The following is a 20,446-nucleotide window of genomic DNA, read 5'->3' as shown; positions in this document are numbered from 1 at the left end:
GCGGTTTGGAGAACCGGTAGGGGAAACTTTGAGCGGTTTGGAGAACCGGTAGTGGAAATTTTGAGCAGTTTGGAGAACCAGCGGAAATTTTGAACAGTTCGGAGAACCGGTAGTGGAAATTTTGAGCAGTTCGGAGAATCGGTAGGGGAAATTTTGAGCAGTTTGGAGAACCAGTAGTGGAAATTTTGAGCAGTTCGGAGAACCAGTAGCGGAAATTTTGAGCAGTTCGGAGAACCGGCTGGTCTCAGAGTGGGGTGGGAATGAGATTTTGCAATATCCTTCCCCTGCCATACCCACCAAGCCGGACTTCCTGGTTTTTTGTCTTGGACAAAGTAATGAGTTGGCGCGAGCTAATGAATTGGCGCGAGCTAACTATTTCAATGGAGGAAAGAATATATTCGTGAGTAATTCTGGCCTTATCTATAATTTCCTCGTTATCTCCAGAAACTTGGCAGGCCCGTGGGTAGACGTGGCCAGGACATGTATCTATGTAAATAAAAGGGAAAAAAAAAGGAAGGCCTCTGACGGACTCTTTGCTGGGAGTATTGGGGGAAGGGAAACAGAACAATAGTATACAAATGGATGAAGACTATTGCCTGACATAGTGTAAGCCGCCCTGAGTCTTCGGAGAAGGGCGGGATATAAATGCAAATAAAATAAATAAAATAAATAAATAAAATAAAATCTCGGCTGGGAACACCAGCCGCCGTCACCACGAGAGTCAAAACGCCACCGCCATTACGCGCATGCGCAGAAGAAGTTCTTTGAGCAAGGATGTGTTAGACCAGGGGTAGTCAACCTTTTTATACCTACCGCCCACTTTTGTATCTCTGTTAGTAATAAAATTTTCTAACCACCCACTGGTTCCGCAGTAATGCGCTGTGTATCATCGTCTGCACATGCCTCTCGCGCATCGTGGATCAGGTTTTTGGGGAGGGGGTGCAGGCTACCAGCTCTGCTTGTCTGTTACAGCTGGGTGGTGTTGGGGGAGATGCGCGAGCTCTTCTTGGATGTGGTTCTTTTGTTCGCGTTCGCACTATAGCGCCATTTAGTTTCATTTACGTAACGTGAACTAAACTTATGCGCGGGCGATACAAATAGTATATTTTCAGAAATTTAAATTGTCACAGGGAATTTTATGAAAACCTAATGAAAATGTTTTTAAATAATGCTATGATTTTTTTTTTAAAAAGTCAATTAAATTAAAAAAAAGGAAAGTGCTTCAGTATGGAAAAAACCCCTACCGCCCACCATGAAAGCTGGAACGCCCACTAGTAGGCGGTAGGGACCAGGTTGACTACCACTGTGTTAGACACTATAGACCAGGGGTGAAATCCAGCAGGTTCTGACAGGTTCTGGAGAACCGGTAGGGGAAATTTTGAGCAGTTTGGAGAACCGGCTGGTCTCAGAGTGGGGTGGGAATGAGATTTTGCAATATCCTTCCCCTGCCATACCCACCAAGCCACGCCCACAGAACCGGTAGTAAAAAAAATTGATTTCACCACTGCTACAGACACTGTGCAAGATTAAACTTTCAGGCTTGATACCAGCACAAAAGTGGAGATTGAAGGCCCTGGAGCTAAACCAGGCAAAACTGGAACCTAACCAAAGATTAATTCACATCATCACTCAAAAGAACAAGTCTGCCTGGGTAACAAATGACAGCACTATAAAGTCAGCCAAATGTGATCATTACTAATAAAGCAGGAACTATATCAGGGATCTCTTTACTCCAGCCTTCCTCAACCGAGTCACTAAGTCCTAGTGTCTTCTAGAATACATTGACTGGAATTACGAGATCTCATATTCCCATTCTGCAGTGCCTGAAGCATTTGGAGAATATATGTTTATTTTATTGATTACATTTTTATTCCACCCATCTCCCTATAAAGTGACTCTGGGTGGCTTACAGTTATAAAACAAGTTAAAACCTAAATAGATTTATTGAAAACATTAAAGCTGCAGAAATTAAAATATTATTGAAAACTGTACTAAAACTTCAGCTAAGAGATCCAAGAGACAGGTAGGATAGGAATGAGGACTTCTTGCCCCATCAGCCACCTCCAGTGGTGAGCGCCCCCCTCAGGGCTCCTGGCCAATTGGCAAAGCCAGGTTTTAATACCCTTCCAGAAGGCCAAAAGGTAGAATGGGACCACAGCAGAAAAGGCTCTTCTTCTTGAAACCACTTCAGAGGTGGGTTTCAGCAGGTTCTGACCAGTTCTGGAGAACCGGTAGCAGAAATTTTGAGTAGTTCGGAGAACCGGGAAATACCACCTCTGACTGGCCCCACCCCCATCTATTCTCTGCCTCCCGAGTCCCAGCTGATCGGGAGGGAATGGGGATTTTGCAGTATCCATTCCCTGGAGTGGGGAGGGAATGGAGATTTTACAGTATCCTTCCTCTGCCACGCCCACAGAACCAGTAGTAAAAAAATTTGAATCCCACCACTGAACCAATTGCTTTAATTTCCTGGCAGACAGGATCCGTAGAAGGCCTCTTCTGCTGGCGGGAGCGAGGTGGGCTTTGTCCCGTGGGGGAGAGGCCCTGGACTCATGCCACGTAAACCTTTAAAGTAACAGCCAAAACCTTAAATTGGATGGATCCAGAAGTAAATTGATAACCAATGCAGTTCATGCAGTAATAATGTTATACATTCAATCCTAGGATCTCCCAGAATGCACCGCTCCATTCTGCACCAGCTGTTGTTTCCAAATTTTCTTCAAGGGTAGCCCCAGGTAGAGTGTGTTGCAGTAATCTAGAATACGGGGTAAACTGGATTACCCAATCTTCCAAACCCAACTCTGCAATTTAGTACTTAACCTGAAATATAAACACAGGGGAAATGTTTCTATCAATCCCCCTACTATTTACATAGCTAAAGACATTCATTTTGGAGCATGTTCATGTCTGTTTGAAAATGAACCTTTTTTAAAAAAAAGAACACACATTAGAAGATTCTTCCAAATTAATACTACTTTCTAAGAATTTTGACATCTTGTTGGCAGACAAATCTCACCTCTGTTTCTAGAAAATTATAAAATTAAGAGATTTGAAAGGAAATCAGAACCATTTAAGTGTTTTAAATTAATGACAGGCTATAGCCAAGAGCAATAGTAATATTTGCATGCCTAAGACTGGATGCTTAATATTTAATATTTGCATAGATGAAGCAGTGATACTTATATACATTCATGCATGTGTAATTCCTAAAAAAAAAAGTCATTTGCATTCAAGACTCACATTAACAGCACCCCCAACTTTAACTCACCTGATTTGAGAAAATGTAGGTGTTGTTCAAAAGGCTTTAGTAGCAAATAATAACAAAAAAGGATTATAACTGATGATAGCAGTCAAACTGAAATAGGACCTTCCAGAGGTTTTCCAGTGCATTTAACTTGCACCCTTCTCTAAGTACACAAAAGAGCCTGTATGTTTGGTTAACGATAACCAGAAAGGAGATAGCAGACGGAAAACTGGGAAGTGGTTGATAAAAGAGTGAGAAGCACCACAGATATTGCAATTCATTGTTTGTCTGCCAGTTCTAGTTATCTGGTCAGATTACTTTCCCTTCCTAAAATACTTCACCAATAGTTTCTCACTTTCATCTCTTCCAAGAGGCAATGTTTATTATTATTTGTGTAGGTCAACTTTAAGCTCGCCCAGTGAAAGGAAGATCACTGCAGAATTAGGTAAGGGAAAGAAGTCAGCAATAAGTGTGTTTAGTCTCAGCAATTTTAAGATGTATGGACTTCAGCTCCCAGAATTTTCCAGCCAGCATGCATTTTCTTCATATGTGTATCCAAAACATTCTGATCTGCAGGAATTCTGTGCTACCAATGAAAAAAAAAAAGGAGAAAAGCAGCTGGAAATATATATATATATATATATATTTGTTTTAACAAACAGAGAAAACCAGATATTTTTCAAAGAAGAGACGGTGTGTTCCCTTTGTACGAAGATGAGATATTTCTGTCCATTGTAAAAGATACTCTTTCAGAGTTATTTAACAGCTACTTAATGCTGAGATGTACTAAGTGGGATCAGTTTTGTCCACATATTGTTTCAAAGAAGACATGTTTGTTGATGTAACTTTTTTTTATTTAATTTTGTCATAACAATATACACAAGCATCACACAAAAAGATTATATAATATATAAACATATATATGAGGAGAAACAAGGAAGTATAAGCATATATATATATAGGGAAAGAAACAATAGGACAGGAACGGTAGGCACGTTTGTGCTCTTATGCATGCCCCTTATGCTCTTAGGCATGCCCCTTGCAAAACTCCAGACACATACAGTATTGGACTTTTGTTGTCCAGATGTTGTCGACTTCTGTAATTCCTTTACTCCCATTTCCATTTTTATTGCTTCATCATTTCCAGATAGGTAAAAGATGAGTAGAGAGCAAGACGTGTCTGATTAAAATCTCTCTCTCTCTCTCTCCCCCCTTCTCTCTCTCACAACAGAATACAGTACAATTTTAAAATAGAATAGAATAGAATAGAATAGAATAGAATAGAATAGAATAGAATAGAATAGAATAGAATAGAATTTTTATTGGCCAAGTGTGATTGGACACACAAGGAATTTGTCTTGGTGCATATGCTCTCAGTGTACATAAAAGAAAAGATACGTTCATCAAGGTACAACATTTACAACACAAATGATGGTCAATATATCAATATAAATCATAAGGATTGCCAGCAACAAAGTTACAGTCATACAGTCATAAGTGGAAAGAGATTGGTGATGGGAACGATGAGAAGATTAATAGTAGTGCAGATTTAGTAAATAGTTTGACAGTGTTGAGGGAATTATTCGTTTAGCAGAGTAATGGCCTTCGGGGAAAAACTGTTCTTGTGTCTAGTTGTTCTGGTGTTAGTATCATTGACTGGTGAAAAACAGGTATGAAGCAGTGGTGGTTTCAAAAAAATTTTTTTACTGGTTCTGTGGGTGTGGCTTTGTGGGCGCGGCATGGCTTGGTGGGCATGGCAGGGGAAGGTTATTGCAAAATCCCCATTTCCTCCTGATCAGCTGGGACTTGGCAGGCAGAGAATAGATGGGGGCGGGGCCAGTCAGAATTTTTACTACCGGTTCTTCGAATTACTCAAAATTTCCGCTACTGGTTCACCAGAACTGGTCAGAACCTGCTAAAACCCATCTCTGGTATGAAGCCTATTGAAGTGCAGTGCATCTAATTTGCATCTTTTTTTCCTCTGCAAAAATTTAAAATGTATCACATTAAAAAGTTCAGCATGTTGCGGCCAAATTTATCAATGTCACAGGGAAATACACAGCAGGAAGTCTGCTGCAGATCTTTTCACTGCCTTATGTGGAAATAATGTTGGACATTTTTTTAGTATAATGAAGACAGCAGAAGACCATATATATTCTGGCTATTGCTCTTCTCAATAAAGTAAATTTAATAAACCTTTGAAAATGGCATTAATTGATCAATTGCAAAAGTATCCTAAACCAGGGGATCCCCAACTCCTGGTTCATGGACCAGCAGTAGGCGGCATGCCAGCAGTAGGCGGCATGCCAGCAGTAGGCGGCATGCCAGCAGTAGGCGGCATGCCAGAAACTGGGCCGCTCAAACAAGCGAAACCCCATCCGCGAGATGCAGGCAGTATGCAAAATCCCACCCCATCCGGTCCACAGAAAAACATATTCTCATGTGTAAACTGTCTTGGTTCATGAAGGATTGAAGTAAAATGAAGGGAAGAATTCAGAAGCTATACTTATTCTCTAGCGCCCTCTGGAGGTCTAGGCAGAAAATGGATGTTTCCCATTAGGATAAAATATATTGAAGAACAACTTGAAGAAGACACAGGTTGGATTGGTTGAAAAAATGATATCGAAATCCCTTGCAAAATAGATTATAGAAAACTTTTTTTTAAAAAATGTAAGGAGAGAATATTGTTAGAGAAGTAGCTCCTTGGAAAAGTGAGATGGCAAACGACAAACTTGGAAAGCATCAAGTGCAATACTTTGTATGGTTTTTACTGTATTGTATTTAAAGCCATATAGGAGGAGAGTTAAAGGGCCATTAACTATATTTTGAAAAATATGGACAAAACTGTATGGTCTAAACAGGGGTCAGCAACCTGCGGCTCTGGAGCCGCATGTGGCTCTTTCATCCCTCTGCTGTGGCTCCCTGTCGCTCAAAATATGTGTCACAACTGCCAATGTGTGATACCTGGTGGCACATAATTTATTGAGCTTTTCGACCCCTGGTAGGCCAATCATGGATAAGTCCAAGAAAAGACGTTTGAGAAGAAAACAGAATCTTTAATTCAACTATATATGCTAGTTTTGTGGCCGCTCAGGAAATAGTCAGGCACGGGGAGAGTTTTGTGGCTCCCGGTGTTTTCTTTTCTGTGGAAAATGGGTCCAAATGGCTCTCTGAGTGTTTAAGGTTGCCGACCCTGGTCTAAAGTCTAAAGGTTGGAGGGTGGAAATTGGTGAATAGTGTAAAGAAAAGAATGTTCATTCAACTCTTGTGCATGACTGTGACTATTTACATATCATCCCATTAATGTTCTCCTATACTCTATATCATTTTACTAAATTATATTAATAATTCTAATTAGAATTTCTAATTCTAGAAATTTTTCTAATTCATTCACAAGAGTTGAATGAAAATTGTTTAATTGTTTATATATATATGTGTGTGTGTGTGTGTGTATATGTGTGTGTGTGTGTGTGTGTGTGTGTGTGTATATATATATATTCTGAGGTTTTCGCGGGTGTTTGTATGTAGGTCTTTGGTTATTCGGGTTTTCTCCCGCGTAAAATTGGAAATATCTTGGTGACGTTTCGACGAAGTCTCATTTGTCATCTTCAGGCTTCAGCTTCGTGCTTCTGGGAGCAATGTGTGGTTGCAGCTGTTTCTTCCTTTTTAACTGCTAGTGGGGGTTTGAACTGATTGGGTGGGAGCTTGGCTGTGCTCTGATTGGATGGGGGTTTTTTTGTGCTCTGATTGGCTGGGTGTGTTTCCTGTTTGGGTGGGGGCTTGGTTGTGCTCAGATTAGTCTGAGTTGCAGGGGATTTGAGCTGGTGAGCTTCATTGCTGTTCACGAACAAAGCATTGCTGTTCACGAACACGAAGCCAAACAACAGCAATGCAGCTCACCAGCTCAAATCCCCCTGCAACTCAGACTAATCTGAGCACAACCAAGCCCCCACCCAAACAGGACACACACCCAGCCATTATTAGCTGGGACGCAGTGGCTCACTGGCTAAGATGCTGAGCTTGTCGATTGAAAGGTTGGCAGGTCATCGGTTTGAATCCCTAGCACCGCATAATGGGGTGAGCTCCCGTTACTTGTCCCAGCTTCTGCCAACCTAGCAACCTTGCACGTAAAAAATGCAAGTAGAAAAATAGGAACCACCTTTGGTGGGAAGGTAATAGCGTCCCATGCACCTTTGGCGTTGAGTCATGCTGGCCACATGACCACAGAGACATCTTTGGACAGGGCTGGCTCTTCGGCTTTGAAACGAGATGAGCACCGCCCCCTAGAATCGGGAATGACTAGCTCATATGTGTGAGGGGAACCTTTACCTTACTGTTATTAAGTACATGTCACAAGAACCAAGATTTAAGCTGCTAGAATGTCTCTAGAAAAATAGCTTTTCAAACTTGATAGCGTGAATCCACAAATGTTGTCCCCAGCAGGCATTGCTTTTTTCAAGAAAATGCACAAGGAATTTCTTTCTCTGCTCTCTCAGCCTTATTAAACATGCACTGAAATCGAATAGACTTCGTTTTTGAAAAGCAGCATCAAATAAATACAGGAAAACTTAAAATACAATCACTGTCACCCAAGAGACAACTTTTATGGGGAAAAACATTAATTTATTGCATTTTATACATTTGCCTTTTTGCTTGCTTGGGTGGGTATCTGCTGGAGATGCTGTAATGGTGGATTCCTCCATTGGATAGTGGGATTGACTAGGTGATCTCTGAGGTACCTTCCAACCTTCATATTCTGTGGGGGGAAAAATACTGCAGCAGGTAAACAGCACCGGCTCCCAATATATAGCTATGGTATATTATACCTACTCTCCAATAAGTATTTATGCAATACAAATGATATTTTAACATTATCAAGAAATTACTAAATTAGGACATACAGCAGGGATTGTATAAATATACTCAAAAGAAAACTGATTTCTTTAAAACAAACCTATGGCCCTTTAATATTTTGAATTGTGTTAGGCACAAGGAAGAAATACAAAGTACGGTGTTGTATATCAACTTAGGACACAGAGTCCAAATAAGGCAAAATCTCCATCAGTTTTGACATGACGGCTTGTATCCTGTGTATCCTGTGTTATCAGCTGCAAAAAATGGACCCTTTTGGCTTGATCAGTGCCACAACTGTGTGTAGGAACTTTTTATAGTTGATCCTTCTTGCTCATTCAGGCCTGTGACATCAATTTAATTTTCAGCAATTTGGTGCATCCGTTTAGCCACTGCTGTAATTAAAGCTGCTCCTTTTCCACTTCCGTCTTCGGACAGCATAAAAGTTACATCACATTGTGGTGCCAGCTCCTTCACCGTTTCTTGCAAAATCCTAGAAAAGCTAAAGGCAAAAAAGAAGAAACACAAGCAAAAGTTGACATATATGATGTTTTGCACAATCCATTTGCAAATGTAAGAAATGGTTTGCGTTGCAAAGACGGGAGAGAGGGGAACGCAGAGTGAAGACGATACTCAGAATGCTCTCAATCCAGTGAAGGCAACATTTTACAGTGTGTGCCCAAGTTAAGAGGGCAAACTTTGCTCTCACATCAATTATAATTAGAATATTATACAGTATGTATTGTAGGGACGCAGTGGCTCAGTGGCTAAGACGCTGAGCTTGTCAGTCGAAAGGTTGGCAGTTCAGCGGTTTGAATCCCTAGTGCTGCCGCGTAACAGGGTGAGCTCCCGTTATTTGTCCCAGCTTCTGCCAACCTAGCAGTTTGAAAGCACGTAAAAAATGCAAGTAGAAAAAATAGGGACCACATTTGGTGGGAAGGTAACAGCGTTCCGTGTGCCTTTGGTGTTAAGTCATGCCGGCCAGATGACCACGAAGATGTCTTCGGACAGCGCTGGCTCTTCGGCTTTGAAATGGAGATGAGCACCGCCCCCTAGACTCGGGAATGACTATCACGTATGTATGAGGGGAACCTTTACCTTTACAGTGTGTATTAAACAGGCAATCGTCATTTAATGACCCATTTGGGGGCTGGTAATTCTGTTGCTAAGGGACATAGTTAAGCAAAAGATCTTGTGATCATGTCAGGCTTACAACCTCACTTCCACTGTGGTTAAGTGAATCCCCTGCAGTCATTCAGTGAGATGTCACATAACCGTGTATTGCTATTTCTTCTCCACTGACTCTCGTCAGAAGTTAGTTGTGAAGTTCAGATATGGTGATCAAGGGGCCATCCATTGGTTGCCATTATTCAAATTGTTTATACTTGTCTGGAGCAGGGGCCACCAACCTTTCGGACCTCATAATTTTAAATCCCGCGGTCCACTAATATGATCTGCCTAATGACCAGCTGGTTGGGCGTAGCAAGGTGGTCATGTGACTGGGTGGGCATGGCCAACTCAGTGTCACTCACGTCGAGGGGCGCCTTGCCAGCCTCTACTCACAACTCCTCGCCTGCCCGCCCAGGCTCCTTAGGGCCCCAACAGGAAGCGGTTGTTGGAGCTAAGCAGCCATCATGAGAAAGAGTTGGCAAAACAGCTGGCTCGGTTCAAATTGGATCTGGCCAAGAAGGAGGCTCAGCAGAAGCACCTCACTGAGGACTAGAAGCATAAGCTTTCCAAAGAGAGGGAAGACCTGCAGGAATACAAGGCCAGGTACTGGCATCTGGAGACTCAGTGGGCTGAGATGGTCAGCCAGTTCCAGGCCATGATGCAGTCCCACTGGAACAAGGCTCTCCGGCTCTTTGCCACAGTGGAACTTCCCTCCAGCCTTCGCCCAAAGCCCTGCACCAGGAGGCTGAAGCAGAACCCAAGTCGGAATTTCTGCCCCCCTCCGACCCCCACAAAAAGACCCCAAAGGGGGAAACTCTCTGCAGCAACATAAACGTTCATTGCATGTATCTATCCCAGGGGCCGTAGAGTTTCAGGACCCCTGATTTAGTGCAAGATAAAAAATGCAAATAATTTTTCTGCGGACTACCAAAATTTTCTCACGGACCACCAGTGATCCACAGACCACTAGTTGGTGACCACTGGTCTGGAGGGAAGGAGGAGTCATATTTTATATTTCTTATTTTTCTCTTCTCTTTTTTTTTCTATTTCTTTTCACTTTTCTTTTTCCTTAATTTTTATATTTTATTTAGTTTCTATTAGTTTTTTTAATCTTTGCATTTGTCAACTTTAATAAGATTATTGTAGAAATGATCGTATAATACAATATAATAGGTATTCAGTCGACATTGAAAACTTCAAAAAATAGTAAGCTTGATAAATAAATTATTAAGCTGATTAAGTGATGCTAGAAAATTTCTTAAGACTATTTTCAGATGCATTAGCGAAGCAGAATACTTATAAAATATTCATGAAAGCCTTCTAACAATGGAAGTGATATTGCATTTCTTTAACATAGAAGAATTCTTATACCACCTTTGGCATAACAGGCGGCTTCCATTTTATGGTTTGGATGGAGTAGTACACATTTATGAAATTTTCCATTCATAAAACAGCACATGACAAGTGATTTAGAAATTCTGTTTTTCAGGCAGATCGCAGGAGAAAGATTGATCTATGTATTGAACCTATGCAACAATGTGAATTTGAAGGGGAAAAGGAATTTGGAGAGTGGATAGTTGTGCCTGATTCTGTCATGATATTATAACATATTAATGCACAGAGTATGAGGAATAAACAGGGTGAATTAGAAATTCAAGTAAATGAGGGCAGATATGATATTGTTGCCATTACAGAAACTTGGTGGGATGAAACTGACAAATGGAACATACAGCTAGAGGGATATAAATTATTTAAAAGAAATAGACTAAATAAAAGAGGAGGCGGAGTTGCACTATATATAAGAAATAACTACATCTCTACAGAAATAGAGCACAACAATGATGAAAATCATCTTGAATGTATTTGGGTCAATATAAAAGGGGTGAAAAACGATATTGCCATAGGTCTATATTATAGGCCACCCAACCAAACAGAGGAAGTAGATGAACTTTTTGCTAGCCAGCTAACTAAGGTATGTAGGAAGCACATCACAGTAGTAATGGGGGATTTTAACTACCCTGACATCAACTGGGAGAAAAACTCTGCACCAAGTGGAAGATCCAATAGGTTCCTAACAAACCTAGTAGACAACTCTGTTTCCCAAAAAGTAGAGAAGGCAACAAGGGGATCAGCCATACTGGACTTAATTCTCACTAACAGAGATGAAATGATAGAAGGTGTTGAAGCTACAGGAACCTTGGGGGCAAGTGACCACGCAATATTGGAATTCGACATTAAGCAAATACAAGTAGTAGAACAAAGTCAAACTAGAGTCTTGGACTTTAAGAGAGCTAATTTTAATAAACTTAGAGAGAGCTTGAGAAGGATTCAATGGATGAGAATCCTCAGGGGGAAAACAACTCAAGAAGCTTGGGAAATTTTAAAAAGTGAGATTATAAAAGCGCAGTCTAGCACAATACCAATGAAGAAGAAAACTAATAGATCTCAAAAGAAACCAGCATGGATGCATAAAGAACTATCTGACAAATTGAAAGACAAAAGGACAAATATAAAAAGTGGAAGAGGGCAAATAACTAAGGCAGAATATCAGCAAATAGCCGAGCCTGTAAAGATGAAGTGAGGAAAGCTAAGGCTCACAATGAACAAAGGCTAGCGACAAAAGTAAAAAATAATAAAAAAAGCTTCTTCCAACATGTTAAAAACAAGAAAAAAGTCAAGGAAACAATTGGCCCATTGCTGGGAGAAAGTGGCAAGAAGATGACAAGCAACAGGGAGAAAGCAGATCTACTTAACTCATATTTTGCATCTGTCTTTACACAAAAGGAAAAAACAATCCAACCTATCAAAAACAGCACCACAAAAAACAGATTAGAAACACAAGTTAAAATAGGGAAGAAAATGGTAAGTGAACATCTGTCTACCCTAGACGAGTTCAAATCACCAGGACCGGATGGATTACACCCCAAATTCTGAAGGAACTGGCAGATGAGATCTCAGAACCACTGAACTATATCTTTCAAAGATCCTGGAGCACAGGGGAGCTGCCAGAGGACTGGAAAAGAGCTGATGTAGTTCCCATCTTCAAAAAAGGGGGGGGGGGAAACAGATCAGCCTGACCTCAATACCGGGGAAGATTCTGGAAAAGATAATCAAACAACAAATCACCGAACATCTAGAAGCAAACAAAGTAATAACCAAAAGCCAACATGGGTTTGTCAAAAACAGATCATGCCAGACTAATCTTATTGCATTCTTTGACAAAGTGACAAAATTAGTAGACCAGAGGAATGCTATCGATATAATTTACTTGGACTTCAGTAAAGCATTTGATAAAGTAGACCATAACCTACTACTAGATAAAGTAGAAAAATATGGGTTAAACAGCACCAATGGATGGATTCTTAACTGGCTGACCAACCGCACTCAACGTGCAGTCCCCAATGGAACTACATCCGCATGGAGGGAAGTATGCAATGGAGTACCCCAAGGCTCTGTTTTAGGCCCAGTACTCTTCAACATCTTCATCAATGACTTGGACAAGGGGATAGATGGGGAACTCATCAAATTTGCAGATGACACCAAGCTGGCAGGAATAGCCAATACTCCAGAAGATAGGCTCAAGTTATAGAAGGATCTTGACAGACTTGAACATTGGGCGCTATCTAACAAAATAAAATTCAGCAGTGAAAAAAGTAAGGTTCTACATTTAGGCCAAAAAACCCAAAATGCACAGGTACCATATATGTGGTACCTTGCTCAATAGTAGTACCTGTGAAAGGGATCTTGGAGTCCTAGTGGACAACCATTTAGCCAGCAGTGTGCAGCAGCTGCTAAAAAAGCCAACACAGTTCTGGGCTGCATAAACAGAGGGATAGAATCAATATCACGTGAAGTGTTAGTGTCACTTTATAATGCCTTGGTAAGGCCACACTTGGAATACTGCATTCAGTTTTGGTCGCCACGATGTAAAAAGGATGCTGAGACTCTAGAAAGAGTGCAGAGAAGAGCAACAAAGATGATTAGGGGACTGGAGGCTAAAATATATGAAGAACGGTTGCAGGAACGGGGTATGTCTAGTTTAATATAAAAAGTACTAGGGGAGACATGATAGCAGTGTTCCAATATCTCAGGGGTTGCCGCAAAGAAGGGCTGTTCTCAAAAGCACCTGAGGGTAGAACAAGAAGCAATGGGTGGAAACTGATCAAGGAAAAAAGCAACTTAGAACTAAGGAGAAATTTCCTGACAGAACAATTAATAAGACTTGCCTGCAGAAGTTGTGAATGCTCCAACACTGGAAATTTTTAAGTAAATGTTTGATAACCATCTGTCTGAGATGGTGTAGGGTTTCCTGCCTGGGCAGGGGGTTGGACTAGAAGGCCTCCAAGGTCCCTTCCAACTCTGTTGTTATTATTATTATATAACATACTGCTGCTACACTGTAATAATAAAGTGGTATTCCTGGAATCTCTATGGCAATATTCCTCAACCTCAGCAGCTTAAGATGTATGAACTTCAATTCCCAGAATCCCTCAGCCTTCAATCTGGCTGGGGAATTCTGGGAGTTGAAATTTTGAGGCTGAGAAACACTGCTCTGGAGGGATGGTGGTGATCAGAGGATCTTCTTCAAGACCAAAATCACTAAAGGCAACTTAAGTCTATCGCCCTCACAGACTGCAGCCAAAAAGAAGGCTGTGTTATGAGGGCACAGCAAAAAACACTCGTGTTGTGGTTAAGTGCCAATGGGGATCATTAGTGAGGGAAGTCATTTGGAACAATACACTAGCACACAATAGATTTAAGCTTAATGTTAACCGCTCCAATCTTGATTGCAGAAAATATGACTTCAGTAACAGAGTTGTTAAAGCCTGGAATACACTACCAGACTTTGTGGTCTCTTCCCAAAATCCCCAAAGCTTCAACCAAAAACTGTCTACTATTGACCTCACCCCATTCCTAAGACGTCTGTAAGGGGCATGCATAAGAGCACCAATGTGCCTACCGTTCCTGTCCTATTGTTTCCTTTCGTTATATCCAATTAATATAGTTATTACATACTCATATATATGCTTATATATTGTATAATTATTTCATGCTTACGCTTATATATACTGTATGACAAAATAAATAAATAAAATAAAAATAAAATAAAAAATAAGTCACCCCTCCTAGAAGAACGAAATATTTTGAGAAATATTTAAAAAGGCAGAATATTATATTTCCCCTAAAAGAGAAAAAGAAATCTTAAGGGAGACAGAAACACAGCCCCAGCTCCCTGCCTCCAGCAGATATTTGGTGCCATTGAGAGAGACTGGGCCATCCTATTTCCAAGACAAAAGACCTTCAGCCTCAGGGTGATGGGATTAGCCCTCACTGAAGATCCAAACCAGGACAAAGCCATTAAGACACAATGGGAATTGCCCAACACCCTTTCAGAACACAAGCCTCTTCATTACATCATCACCCTCCAAGCTTCAACCAAACCTTTAAATTTAAATTTTTTAATTGTAATTTTATTGGGTATTTTATATGGTCAATTGGACGGTTTTAATTTCGGCCTTTTATTGAATAAGTTTTTTAATTGTTATTTTAGTGTGTATATTAATTGTTTTATATGAAGTCTATACACCGCCCTGAGTCCTTCGGGAGAAGGGCGGTATAAAAGTTTAATTAAAAAAAAACAAAAAACTGGAAGCTCAGACAAACATAACCCCATAGGAATCTGAAAACAGCCAATAGAATACATGTTCTTGCATAGGAACAGGAAGCTCAAGTGCAAAGCCCAAGAGAAGGTATAAAAGCCTTCTCAACTCCATGTGGTCAGGTACCCAGAATCACACCTGCTTGATGGTTCTGCTTCATCAATAAATGGAGCCTCTTTCCAATCAGCCTTCACCCTCCATTTTGTCTCCAGTGCCTTTCTCCCAGCTTGGAACTTGGATATTTCTACCAACTTGGATATTTCTACCAACTTGGATATTTCTACCAACACTAGTATAAATACAGGTAATCTTTGACTTCAAATAGTTCATTTAGTGACCGTTCAAAGTTACAACAGCACTGAAAAAAGTGACTTCTGACCATTTTTCACACTTACGACCATCGCAGCATCCCCAGGATCACGTGATCAAAATTCAAATGCTTGGCAACTGACTCATATTTATGACGGTTGCAGTGTCCCGGGGATCATGTGATCCCCTTTTGTGACCTTCTGACAAGCAAGTGTCAATGGGGAAGCCGGAGTCACTGAACAACCATGTTGCTAACAACAACTTCAATGATTCGCTTAGCGACTGTGGCAAGAAAGGTCATAAAATAGGACAAAACTCACTTAACAAATGTCTCAGCAACAGAAATTTTGGGCTCAGTTAGGGTAGTAAATCAAGGACTACCTGTAAATAGGGAAGAACAGGGAGGCATGAAGAGAGACGGGGATGGAGAATTCTCTCAGAAAGGAAAGGGTGTCTAATTTTTTGCATAGAAGCATTTCTTATTTCCTTTCAAGTTCTACATGAATGCCGCAAAAAAATGTTATTTTCATCTTAATGCAAAAATGTGTAATCAATTTAGAGTTGCAGCATGAAAAAAGGTTTCGGTCCTTTTTCATTCCTATCCACTAAGCAGAATATTTCATTAGTCCTTTGCTACCCTCAAAAAAACCCCAAATCCGTACATCAAAGAGATGCTTAAATACTCACTGTGGGTGTAGCTTGTACAAGGTACCGTCCACTCCGATGGTAGTTTTGAGGTGCTCAAGTTTCCTGTTGTCACGTATCCTCTCAACAACGGCAGCCAATCCAGCTCCGCAGAGCTGGGCAGCTCTTTTAGAAACGCAGCCACACACTTCTTTCACAATGATGCTGTCATCACACGTCCCATCCAGCCCGAGTTGTTGCAGGATTCTTCTCACTTGAAGCAGGGCCAGGCGATCGCTGTCTCAGCCAAAATGGAACATACGCTTTTGATTACTCAATAGCGCTTCTTAGAAAGAACTGGAAAGCTGCATTTCTGCTTTTTAAGAAGTATATTGCTGGTATGTTGGTTCCTTGGCACTATATTCTTCCCACCTATGACTATTGATTCCTTTTTGAAACAGGATTTAGAATGATTAACCATGGGCCGCCAAGTCATTTTTGACACCCAACAATCGCATGGACAGATGTTCTCCATGAGTTAAGAATGAACTTTGTCTGAATACTGCATGCCACTCTTACCTTAATGTCACAACGCCCTGAAATACAACCCAAAATAATTTTTGAAATGTTTAAGATGACATTTTGCCATCACCAGCAGAAGAAAACACCTCCTTATCCAGATATTTCTGAACTGGGGCTCCCAGGAGTCACAGAAACAGAGGTGGGTTTCAGCAGGTTCTGACCAGTTCTGGAGAACCGGTAGCAGAAATTTTGAGTAGTTCGGAGAACCAGTAAATACCACCTCTGACTGGTCCCACACCCCATGTATTCTCTGCCTCCTGAGTCCCAGCTGATCGGGAGGAAGTGGGGATTTTGCAGTAACCTTCCCATGGAGTGGGGAGGGAATCAAGATTTTAGAGTATCCTTCCCCTGCCTAGCCCACCAAGCCGCACCCACCAAGCCACATCACCCCCACCAAACCACACTCACAGAACCGGTAGTAAAAAAAATTTGAATCCCACCACTGCACAGAAAGTATGGCTGATGATGAAGATGACCAGGAACTGGAAATTAGCAAAATCTGGAGGACCACAGATTTAAACTCCCTTGCAGAACAGGTAGGTAGGTAGATAGATGGATGAATGGGTAGATAGATAGATAGATAGATAGATAGATGCTCATGTGTTCATCAGAAACCTGGACAGTCAATGCAATTTTGAAGGGAACATCGGTGGAAAGGGTTACCTTTGTATTCTTCCCATAGCTAAGAAAGTAACTGGTCCAAAGTCACCCCATAGACTTCTACACTTATGGCAGGACTAGGGGGGGCAGAATCAAGAGAGGAATCAGCCTGGAGTTGTTACATTCCCACAAGAAATTTAAGTCCAACCCCTCTTGAATTCCGTTAATGCTTATCTAGTGCCAATTTAGTGCTGACCGTTAGTTGACTAGATTCTTGTGTACTGATATGAGCAAGAAATCAGTTTAACTGGAACTTAATGCGTGGTCTTGATTCTCCGTGCCTGAGAAGACCAAACTGGCTCTCATAACTGAATTTTTTTTACCTTTTACAGAAGTAAAACATATAAATTAACTGGCAGACGTGATCTCAGAACCACTGAACTATATCTTTCAAAGATCCTGGAGCACAGGAGAGCTGCCAGAGGACTGGAAAAGAGCTGATGTAGTTCCCATCTTCAAAAAAGGGGGGGGGGGAAACAGATCAGCCTGACCTCAATACCGGGGAAGATTCTGGAAAAGATAATCAAGCAACGAATCACCGAACACCTAGAAGCAAACAAAGTAATAACCAAAAGCCAACATGGGTTTGTCAAAAACAGATCATGCCAGACTAATCTTATCGCATTCTTTGACAAAATGACAAAATTAGTAGACCAGAGGAATGCTGTCGATATAATTTACTTGGACTTCAGTAAAGCATTTGATAAAGTAGACCATAACCTACTACTAGATAAAGTAGAAAAATGTGGGTTAGACAGCACCACCACCAGATGGATTCGTAATTGGCTGACCAACCGCACTCAACGTGTAGTCCTCAACGGAACTACATCCACATGGAGGGAAGTATGCAGTGGAGTACCCCAAGGCTCTGTTTTAGGCCCAGTACTCTTCAACATCTTCATCAATGACTTGGACGAGGGATAGATGGGGAACTCATCAAATTTGCAGATGACACCAAGCTGGCAGGAATAGCCAACACTCCAGAAGATAGGCTCAAGTTACAGAAAGATCTTGACAGACTTGAACATTGGGCGCTATCTAACAAAATGAAATTCAACAGTGAAAAAGTAAGGTTCTACATTTAGGCCAAAAACAAAATGCACCAGTACCGTATATGTGGTACCTTGCTCAATAGTAGTACCTGTGAGAGGGATCTTGGAGTCCTAGTGGATAACCATTTAGATATGAGCCAGCAGTGTGCAGCAGCTGTTAAAAAGCCAACACAGTTCTGGGCTGCATAAACAGAGGATAGAATCAAGATCACGTGAAGTGTTAGTGCCACTTTATAATGCCTTGGTAAGGCCACACTTGGAATATTGCATCCAGTTTTGGTCGCCACGATGTAAAAAGATGTTGAGACTCTAGAAAGAGTGCAGAGAAGAGCAACAAAGATGATTAGGGACTGGAGGATAAAACATATGAAGAACGGTTGCAGGAACTGGGTATGTCTAGTTTAACAAAAGAAGGACTAGGGAGACATGATAGCTGTGTTCCAATATCTTAGGGCTGCCACAAAGAAGAGGGAGTCAGGCTGTTCACCAAAGCACCTGAGGGTAGAACAAGAAGCAATGGGTGGAAACTGGTCAAAGAAAGAAGCAACTTAGAACTAAGGAGAAATTTCCTGACAGTTAGAACAATTAATAAGTGGAACGACTTGCCTTCAGAAGTTGTGAATGCTCCAACACTGGAAATTTTTAAGAAAATGTTGGATAACCATCTGACTGAGATGGTATAGGGTTTCCTGCCTGGGCAGGGGGTTGGACTAGAAGGCCTCCAAGGTCCCTTCCAACTCTGATGTTATGTTAAATAAATCATGATTCCCATTCAGCTGTTTCTTCTCTCCTGTGAGGCTGAGAACTAGAAGGCAGGAGAGAAAATGTGGTTTGTTCAACACAAATCGTACCTTTCAATCTGAGACAAGTATTTTGTTTCAAATATTCCTCTTCTTCTCAATGATTCTGAAATCTGGCCTCTGAACAGAAGTCCTCTCTTAGTCAGGTCTATCAAGATCTGTCTCACTATTTCACCCAAATACATTCCACTGGTCATTTTCTCATATCTATTAAACACCAAGGGAGAAAAAGAAACACATTTGGATTTGAACAACACCAAGCAGTCAGTTCATTATTGCTATGCATAAATGGGCCTTCGCATCGCGGGCGCCATAAAGGTTTTCCCTAATCTTGTTTTCTCCAGTGTAGTATTGATAACATTTTAGAACAACCCAAGGACTCTTCTTCTCAAACAAAGAATTGGTCAAGGAGATTTAATCTTATCTATTGCTACATTTCATATTTTAATAATAGTGCTTTAATATTGTTAGTGTTACTTAACCCACAAGTAAGGGGTGAAATGCTCCCGGTTCTGATCGGATCTCGCAATCCGGTAGCGATCGTGGCTGGTGGTTCGGCGATCTGGTAGGAATGTTGTTTTCCTTCAATAAGAATTGGCACTGGGGGGGGTAGTAGATATTGATCTAATAGAGGACGTGTGTTCAGGTTTCAATAAACTGAGATGGAATACCGGGTGAATTCTTCGCAAAGTTTTTGGTAATTCCAACTGTACAGTGACGGGATTTATCACCCTCACAATGGGGAAGGGACTAACATATTTAGCTCCAAGTTTTTTCAATTTTTGAGTCGTTTGCAAATATTTGGTAGATAGAAAAACTTTTATCTCCCACTTGGAAATTCTTGGCCGGAGCCCTTTTCCTATCCGCCTGCTTCTTATGCGAATGATGTGCTTCGTCTAAGGCCTTGCGGGTTATCTTCCAGGTGCTTTGTACCTGTTCGATCCAATCAGCCAGCAATGGACTCGAGTGGGATTTGGGGGTTCTCCGAACTGCACAGAATCTTAGCTAGAGGTTCTCTTGAACCCCTGCAAGCCCTCAGCAGCCCACCCTTCGTTCTAACTCCAGACTTTCAGCTGGAGAAGACAGATTATTTCAAATATTTTGCATTGCCTCTTCTACAGCCGAGGCTACTGAGTTCCAGAGGAAACCTTGGTTGAAAATTTTGGAGGGCACCACGACATCTACCCTTACTTTTGCTTCCCAGGATTCAGAGACCCCGAGTCCACCTCGTGATCATATCTTGTCCTGAAATTATCAATGCAGCCGTTGTCACCAAATCCTCCCCATTCTGTGTTGATGCACATTTTGCCTTCATCTCCTTCTATTATTTCTATATGTTTCATTTCTTCCATATAGCACACGTTACTGCCTGTCCCTGAAAGACAGGGGGGGAAAACCGAGACTTTAAAACAGCAAATTTTTCTCCAAGAAAGTTCAAATATAGGAGATGGAAAACCATAGCTGCAGAACACAAAATAGTAGCAGTTCTAATGG

General features: G+C 41.2%; 1 protein-coding gene across 1 annotated transcript in view; it reads right to left on the bottom strand.

The window, feature by feature from the left end:
• Nucleotides 1-7,867: 7,867 nt before the first annotated feature.
• The window catches only part of LOC131200385 (hexokinase HKDC1-like), a 70,625-nt gene continuing 58,046 nt past the window's right edge, over nt 7,868-20,446 (bottom strand). The window contains exons 15-18 of the mRNA XM_058187056.1: nt 20,144-20,327; nt 19,004-19,159; nt 15,922-16,155; nt 7,868-8,597 (exon numbers count right to left, since the gene is read on the bottom strand). Coding sequence (XP_058043039.1) covers nt 8,453-8,597; nt 15,922-16,155; nt 19,004-19,159; nt 20,144-20,327 — 719 coding nt within the window. The 3' untranslated portion in view covers nt 7,868-8,452. The remainder of the gene's footprint in view (nt 8,598-15,921; nt 16,156-19,003; nt 19,160-20,143; nt 20,328-20,446) is intronic.

The sequence above is a fragment of the Ahaetulla prasina genome, chromosome 6 (assembly GCF_028640845.1).
Source record: "Ahaetulla prasina isolate Xishuangbanna chromosome 6, ASM2864084v1, whole genome shotgun sequence".
Lineage (NCBI taxonomy): Eukaryota > Metazoa > Chordata > Lepidosauria > Squamata > Colubridae > Ahaetulla > Ahaetulla prasina.
Note: the sequence above shows the minus strand (reverse complement) of the source record. Positions and strands in the feature narration are given on the sequence as shown.